Below are 9,008 nucleotides of genomic sequence, written 5' to 3'. Positions count from 1 at the left end.
AACCATGGATTAACCTTAACATCGTGGTAGCAAAACGTCGTGGATTTGCATTTAGCTATGTCAACTGCTAAAATGGAAGCCAAATTTGGAACTGCACCTTTTGCAAGGAGATGATAAAGATGCTGCTTCTTACCATCAACGATAGCCCAACTCTATGCACTTTCGACCTGTTTAGTTCAGGCCTAAGTTTACCACACATAAAATTAATCATGCCATTCATTTTAGATAATTGTTTAGTTGACTAACATAATTATAGCAAGTCACACTTTATTAGCTTTCTAGCTCACACATTATACACTCAGTATTTTGACTTGCCATACTTGTAACTAAGAATTTATAAGTCACTTTTTTATGGCAAAACACATTTAGTTAACCTTAAGCGTGACCAAATTAGACGCGAACTAAACATGCCCAACAAATCAGGACGATGCTGATGGGGAAAACTATAGCAGTGCTACCCAACATCACCCAAGGGAAAATGAATTAGCACACCGAATGAAGCAAACCCACGAGATTTACATGTACTCCCTAGCCCCTACTCTATCTGATCTGATGTAACTCAACATGCTATTATTTGGTGTCCACATCACATAACAGCACAAAAGCATATCATGAAAGAACCTCTCACTACTATTACACAACAGGCTCGCAAACTCAGTGACTCACTAGCTAACTAGGCAATTGCATACCAGCTGATCAGTTTGGCTTGGCCGGAATCAAAAACCGATCCCGGTGGCGTTCAGGGGCCGATGGCGGTCCTTCCAGAAGCAAGCGTCGGGCGCCAGCCGCGCCGATGACCGCATCGGCTCCGACTTGCAGCGTTTCAGAACGAATGGTGCGTACGCTGCAGCATTAGCGACCAGCGGCAACTCCAGCTTCAGCTTCTGCTCTGTAGCTGGTTTTGGTGGTGGTGTCTTCTGGACAACTGGAGGTGGCATAGTCGCCGAGTTCACCACTGATTGATCTTTGCTCTCTTCTGTGTCGTTTGCAACAGTGGTGCCTTCAACATTTTCCTTGTCTTTGGGCTCCTCCGTAGCAGCAGCATTGCCACTACCAGAAGCCTTTTGTTGGCGGCGATTACAGTTATTCTTTCCCTGGTAGGACTTCCAATGGACAAAGTCGGTGCTGCAGACCCATGTCTCCTTGGAGACCTCCATGGAGAGCTTTGGCTCATACATCATCAAGAGTAGGCAATCTGGCAATTCACCGCTCTTCTTGCTCCGCTGTACCTGTCCTGCTTCGCCTTCTTCACCTCTGGCTTCTACTTTCTCGACTTTCTGGTTCACTTCTTCATCTTCTGCTGTTCCTTCCTCCTGTTCATTCTTTGTTGCTTCTTCCTTTCCATCGTCATGGAATTCTTGGTCTTCCTCTGCACTGTTTGGGGCGACAAGAACAGCACAATCTTTCTCCGACTCTGCCTCGGATGAAGTCTTCTTCCCCTTTCTGGACGCCATCAGCACCTTAGGCTCCGCAACCAGATGCTCCTGCTCAATTGAGAAGCTCCACCTCCGGCCATCCCTATCAATGGAGAAACTTGCCCTCCTTGAATCCTTCAAGCTCGAGAAGCTTGACCGCCGTCCATCTGTCTCAGCAGAAAAGCTGTGCCGCCTGCCTACTCTATCGCTGACCGATGAGGCCCTGCTGCTAGTACTGACACGCCTTCTACTACTCAACCGTCGCAATTTGCGGTCCTCCTTCAGCGCTGTTGAGGGAGAATAATTGTTGCTTGACCTCCTCCCCTTCACCTCTTCCTCCTCTTTCTCTGGTGCTAGAATGTCTTCTTCCTCCTTAACGTCAGGCACGAGCTCCACTATGTCTGGCCCTTGGTTTTCCCTTCCCGCATCTTCACCCAAAGAAAGCTTTTGGTTTTCCCTTCCCGCATCTTCACCCAAAGAAACCTCCAAAGGGGCATCTTTCCGAACAATATGTGCCTCCTTTCCCTCCGCTCTACATTGTCCATCCTTCTCTTCTTCCACGAGATCTACACATTTAGAGCTCTCTTCTGCTTCGGCCTGCGCTTGATCTATCTCCCCTGCCTCAGCACCATCATCTTCACCACCACCACACTCTCTGCATTTCACGTCTTGGACAGAAACTGCTGAATCACGAGCTTCATCTATGCATTCCTTCACCACAGCATCAGCATCATCTATCTCTTCATCTTCTTCTTCCTCCTCGTCGTCTACCACCTTATTGTCCACCTGCTCCATGGTGGCCGCGGCTGGAGACCCCCAGAACCGGGTGGCAAGCGCTGCCATGCGAACCGGGTCCGACCGGCAGCGCATTAGCAGCAGCGCGTTCCTCGGGGGGATGCAGACGCTGACCCTCCCCTCCTCCTCCTTCCCCACCACCAAGATCTCGTCTTTCTTCTCCACCTCGACCTCCCCCACCATCACGGCCCTCTCCTCTTCCTCGACGTCCCAGCCTTCCATGACGAGCCCCACCTCCGACGCCCTCATCTCATCCGCCGGAACAACGGCAGCACCCTTGCCGACCTCGTCCTCCTCCTCCTCCTGGATCGCCAAGAGGCACCTCGCCACGGCGGCGCCGCACAGCCAACTACCTCCAGCCGGCGCGCGCCGCCGCTTCTTGTCTCCGAGACCGCCGGCTGAGACGGCGCCCCGCTCGCCCCCGCCCCGAGACGGCGAGCAGAGTGAGCGGCCGCCGCAGGAGCCGAATGTCTTGAGCGCCTCGCAAATGTTCACCGGGATCTGGTACACCCAGCCCTGGTTCTTGCCCTGGGGCCCGTCCCGGTCGTCGCCGGCGCGGCGGAAGCTGGCCTCCGCGCTCCCGCCGCCGCCGCCACGCCTGGAACGGGAGCGCAGCGCGGCGGCGGAAGCGTGCTTGGGCTTGCGCTTGCCTCCCTTCACGCGGACCTGGCCGATGCAGGTGACCTTGGGCGATGACGGCTCGGCGGGCTCGAACCCGCCCCGGCCGCGGCGGCCACCGGTGGACCCCGACGGGAACATGGGGGACTGGCCGCCCTTGAGGCTCCCGCTGTTGCGGAGGCGGCGGCTGAGGGAGGGGTGCAGCGGCGGGGCCGGCGCGTCGGCTCCGGCGCCGGCACTGCCGCCGCCGCTGCCGGGGCTGAGGAGCTTGGAGGGGCGGAGGGAGGACGGCGCGCCGGCGGCGGCGACGGAGGCGGAGGAGGCGGCGGAGGGGCGGGAGGTGAAGCAGATGAAGAGCTCCGTGCCACCGCCGCCTCCGCCCCGGTCCAAGTGCTTCTTGCGGCGCATGAGGGGGGAGGAGGGGTGTGAAGCTTGCTGCTGGCTCTGGCTGCGCTGGTCTGCTAGATGAGGTGGAGGAGGGAATAAATTAGGGTTTGTTGGTGGTCGCTGGCAGCGCTTGCTGCGGAGCGGTGAGCGGATGAGCTGTGTGGAGTGGGACTGGGAGTGTGACTGGGCGGAGGGGAGGGGAAGTGGAGGTGCTGGCACTGGCACTGGCAAGGGGTGGTGAATTGTTCGGGTATGGTGGTCGAGTAGGGCCTACGCTGCACCGTGTTTATCCTTCAGTTTGGGGAAAAAGCAAGCGAGAAATGAATAATTTTTTTCCTGTTCATTTCTAAGGAAAGAGAATTGCAGAAAATTCCCTGTTTTGTTTCCTCCAGTCAAATATTCGTCCGTTGTGTTGTAATATAGGCTCATGTAATGGCTACGTACGTGAACACTTAACAAAAACTAGGCTCATAGAGCATAGGCCTTCATGTCATTAGCGGTAGAATTTTAGTCTAATATTACCTATCTTTATAAAAAAGGGTCTATTCTTCCTTTATAAGGTGATGAGGATTTTTTAAGTTGTATATGTAATCAGTAATAGTGAAATGATACCTACGACAATTTCGTTTTCATTTCTCTCCTTTCATTTTCAAAGAACGTGTGAAAGAAAGAGGCAGAGATTCGCCATCAAGCCAAATGTTTAACCTTGTTTGGTTCTACGTTGTCAACCTATTTAACCACTATTAGATTTAAAAAGATTCAAATAAAAACCAAAATTTCACTGAAAATACATTTTTCGCTCGGCTCAAGAAAAATAGGATTTCATGAAATTTCAGTGAAATTCCACTAAAATAAAATCTATAATCCCTCTTTCTTAGTTTAAACCAAGTCACACATCGACATTCTAGAGATACAAATATTTGTTGTACGCCTCTTCATAGCCATTTCAAAAACATTATGTTTCGTGAGCTGATTGTTTCTAATTTTCTTGTTCCTCTGGTTATTTTATTGTTGTAGAACTATTGAATGTAGACACACTGTGACATCTTTAAAGCTTGAACTATGAGACAAATAGTGGAGATAGAGGGCGGCCATTCAAGCTGGATAGAGGAAAGGAGGTGACCAAGGGGACACCATAGATAACCGGTGAGTAGTAATATAAAAATACCATAAAATGGTGATACACTCTTTTGTCCCGATGATATAGACTATTGTCGAGACTGTCTATCAGTTTTATTTAGATGATATCCCACAGCCTGCCTCCACTACTCGAATGCCCTTTGGATTTTTTTGGGATTGGTCCCATGTCCATGAAACAAAAACAGGTTGTTGCACCCACCAGTGAGCTGGTGCCTTGGACGTTTGACCCATGGAACAAAACCAAGAGATGGCTTGATGATTCGCGGTAGTGACTGTTGGTTGGGTCAACCGGGTCGGCAGCTATGTTACCGAGTGAGCTAGTAGCAAGTGCTCATGCACCGATGGCAGCATGGCAGCACGTGCCTCGTCTTGGTGCATAGACAGATCGGTTGTCGTGGTCCCTGGACGCTGCAGCCACGGGCGAGTGGCCAGTAGAGACTAGTCTGTTGGGAATCAACCAATCGGACAGATCGATCGCTCTCTGCTCGCCGGAAGTCTGAAGATTTACTGGTTATTGCCGGCAAGACGAGCTACAGTACCGTTTGCCGTCAGCGTTCAGATTTTGTGCTGTAATCGTTGCAGCGTTTTTCTCCAACCTTCTTAAATAGCAAAAGTAAAACATGACCACAATTATATAAAGGACTATGTAACGCTCCACGATCCCATTTTTCCAGCTGCACCAACCCACAACTCTAAACCGTGAAGCGTCGAACTTGGACTGAACCTGACGAAACTGATGGACCTTTACAGACTCGGAAAAACAGCTAACTCTCTAACTAACTTTGTAACCTACAAAGCTATGAATTCAGTAGACAAAAAGGTGTAGGAATTAAACCAAAACAATCTCTCCCTTAATTCTTGCACAACTTGACGATTCCAATCTTTACGTGTTGATCTTCAAATCTGACATGCCCGAGAGGTTTCATAAGCAGGTCTGCAAGCTGATCTGAAAAAATCCACCTTGATCTTCCCTTTATTCAAACACTCTCTAATGAAATGAAACTTTGTATCAATGTGCTTGCTTAATCATAAAACATAGGGTTCCTAATCAGAGCTGTGGCAAACATATTGTCCATTTTCAGCTCCGATGGATTGATCTCGACTCCAAGGATGTCACTAAGCAATCGAGCCAACCAAATCCCCTAGCAGGCAGTTGTAGCTGCAGCGATATATTCTACCTCACAGGAAGATAAGGCTACCACACGCTGCTTCTGAAAAACCAAGAGATTGGCTTGTTGTCCAAGAAGAAAATAACCCCCAATTGTGCTCTTCCTATCATTCACATCTCTAGCTAAATCACTGTCACTGTAGCCCGTCAGGTACTCCTTGTTGTGATCAATTCTTGGATATGTGATGCCATGATCAAAAGTACCAGCAATATACCTGAAGAAATGCTTTACTGCAGCTAAGTGCTCTGAGTGTGGCTCCTCCATGTATCTACTCACATAGCCTACTGAAAAGGCAATGTCTAGTCGAGTGTGCAGTAAATACCTAAGACTCCCAACAATACTCTAATAATTGGTTGCAGCAACCATAGGACTTGAACTAATCTTGAGCAACTTCAAACGACCTTCCATGGGGAACTTGTTGGGATTGCAATATGCTAAACCAACCTTTTCAATTAACTTCAAAGCATACCTTGTTTGATGCAGTGTTGTTTCATCTGATCCCTAATGCACTTCAATGACAAGGTAATGCGTCAATAGACCCAGATCACTCACGTGGAACATGTGCTTCATCTCGGCCTTGAATGCGATAATCTCCTCCATTGTTGTTCTGGTGATCACTAGGTCATAGACATAGACACCCACGATCAACTGTGGCATTTCCTTCACACATGTGTAGACAGCATGCTTGACATTACTCCTGCTGAACACAAGCACGCTCAAGACTATCAAGCTTGGTATTCTAGGCCCGTGGGGTTATTTGAGCCCGTAAAGTGCCTCGTGCAACTGGTACACTTGGTGTGGACGTTTGTTGTCAATAAATCCCTGCGGTTGCGCGACATAGATCTCTTCATCAAGCTCTCCATTGAGAAACGTTGTCTTCACATCCATATGGTGTACTTGCCAACCATGGTAAGCTACCACATCAATCAACAGTTAGACTGAATCCATCCCGGTCACTTGAGCAAAAGTATCTTCGGTCGATTCCTTGGTGCTGAACATAGACCTTGCAACAAGCATGGCTTTGTGATGAACGTTGTGCCCCTACTCATCGCATTTTAGCTTGTAAACCCATTTGAGACCGATGACACACCATTTTGGAGGTAGATCAACCAGCTCCCAAGTCTGGTTCTCTTCAATTAAGGCCATCTCAGCCTACCACCATTGATGATGTTGTTCAGCTTTGGAGAAGAACACCGGTTCCTCGTCAGCTACCAGGAATGTCTCATGTGCACCGAGATCATGTGACGCCAAGCCAGGGTGTGCAACCACCCCAATGACATTGTCGACATGACAAAATTTCACAAGATAAATCTATCTCAATTTCTATCTAAATGTGCTCTAGATTCATCTAGTGTGTCTACTCTATCGTTCAAAAAGATTTGCAACCTATAGTCAAACCTAGCAAACTACTCTAGGAAAGTAAATATGCAAATGTAGATTGCAAGTATGTAAATACGGAAATGTAAAGGTGATAGAGAGAGCAAACTTGGCAAAAGAGTTTTTTATCTCATGGTATTGATGATATAAACGTCACCCCTAGTCCATGTTGGAGCAGACACCTAGGCTATTGCTCTCAGATGACAACCAATCATGACCCTTAAGCCACCTAGGCCTCAATTAGGTTGAACCACTAAGCCAATGCCTCACCACAATCCTCTCTTCTGGCCATTTGCCACCATCTTCACTCCAGAGCTTGACCACTAAAGCAAGGTTCTCCATGTCCCCGTACAAACGTCTTGCTGCCGTTCCACACCAAGTTGGAGGGTTGACAAGTTTGAGCCACCAAGACTCAAGGTTCCGACGAGCCACCAAGGCTCCAAGGCGCCAGCGTACCACTTGGTACAATGTAGAATCACTCTTTAATCCTCTCTTTAGGCAGCAACACCTAGACACAACTCTCTTTAGGCCTATTAACACTAATCACTCCCTACTCTTGTGCTTTAATTGCCTCGGATTATTACTCTTAGCACTTTGGTGGCTTTGATATCTTCTCAAGTGTATATGAGCTTCTCTAGACTCCAACACACTCAAATAGCCAGTGGGGGGATTTATATCCTCAACCCCGCAAACTAGTCGTTGCTTCAACAGTCAAAAAAACTGTGAATACCAAACGATCTGGCGTCAATCAGCAGTACAAACACCGGACCATCCGGCGTGCACAACAGCAAAGACTAGCCATTGTAGTTGCACTAAAATTCATTGTGAACACCGGATGTTCTAGCATTATCTTGAACTCCATCACCGGACTATCTACGCATGTGTACTTGAGCCAACCGAGCCACTTCTCACTGAGCATTGTCTGTCGTGTAGATCTTCTGATTACCTGACCATCTGGTATGTGCAATCATGCCAAAACTTATCGTTGCAACATCTTCTGGAAAGTAGTCTGACGTGTATAAGCCTCTGAGCTCCAGACCATCCAACTTTTAGACCAGAAGGACCTCTTCTGAGCCAAAACACTCTGCATGTACAATTCTCTGATCACCGGACCATGTGGCATATGCAATCTTTTTAAAGCTTGTCAAATTCACACTTTCTTGAGTTTTTGGTGGCTTGTTCATGTATTACATCCATGTGACCTACTAAAGCATATATTTGACAAACATATTGGTCCTATTGACTATGTTGTCATTAATCACTAAAATTACATACACGTCCTAAAAGGGCCATGTTCACTACATCCAACACTTGTTAGTGGGAGCTACCCGGCTTGATCATGCGCTAGCATCTCGGGCTCCATTGGAACGCCCCCGTCCCCTGGTGCATTGCTTACCATGTCCACCACCACCGGAATCGCCTTGATCTCCATTCTGCTCATGCCTCTTCATGCGTGTGAGCCTTTCTCTTTGGTGAGCAGAAGTTGCTCCCCTTTTTCCCCACCACTTCCAAGTCGATACTATTGCTCGACAGCTCTCAGACGGTTGGTGACTTCCTCCACTAAGAGCGTGTTGAGATCCAACAAAGTCTCAATGGAGATAGCCACTTGCGACAACCGTTCTAGGACCACATGTAGGAGTTTCCTAACTATCTCGCCGTCTGTGATGTCGTCACCAAGAACATGGAGGTTGTTGGCGAGGCTAGTGATCCACATGGAGAAATTATCGACAAACTCACCCTCCTTGAAGGCGATCTCACTGAACTCTCAACAGAGCTTCTGTGCGTTGGCCTCCCACACACGTTGCACACCAACGTGCATGGTCTTCACCGCCTCCCAAGCTGCCTTCACCATATCCTTCACCGCTAGCGTCAGCAACATCTCTTGCGGCACCTTCCAAAGAATTGTAGACAACGCTAGTCGATCTCCATAAAAATCACCATTGTTAGGCTCAATCACCTCCCACAGCCCTTGGGCCTAGAGATTCACAAGCATCACCAGCGACCATTCTTGATAATTGGTGCTGGTGAGCATTGGGTACACAACGGTACCGAACGCCTCCCTCATGACTTGCTACACCACCAGATCATGCCCTCCTTCATCGCGGTG

At 48.6% G+C, this 9,008-nt stretch overlaps 1 protein-coding gene across 1 annotated transcript; it reads right to left on the bottom strand.

Moving 5' to 3' along the window:
• Positions 1–464: 464 nt before the first annotated feature.
• Positions 465–3,449, bottom strand: LOC133926783 (uncharacterized). Its single transcript, XM_062372863.1, has one exon. The coding sequence runs from the start codon at positions 3,234–3,236 to the stop codon at positions 717–719; it is 2,520 nt and encodes an 839-aa protein (XP_062228847.1). The 5' UTR covers positions 3,237–3,449; the 3' UTR covers positions 465–716.
• Between the last annotated feature and the right edge of the window lie 5,559 nt (positions 3,450–9,008).

The sequence above is a fragment of the Phragmites australis genome, chromosome 8 (assembly GCF_958298935.1).
Source record: "Phragmites australis chromosome 8, lpPhrAust1.1, whole genome shotgun sequence".
NCBI classification, from domain to species: Eukaryota; Viridiplantae; Streptophyta; class Magnoliopsida; order Poales; family Poaceae; genus Phragmites; species Phragmites australis.
This window is presented reverse-complemented; position numbering and strand designations above follow the sequence as displayed.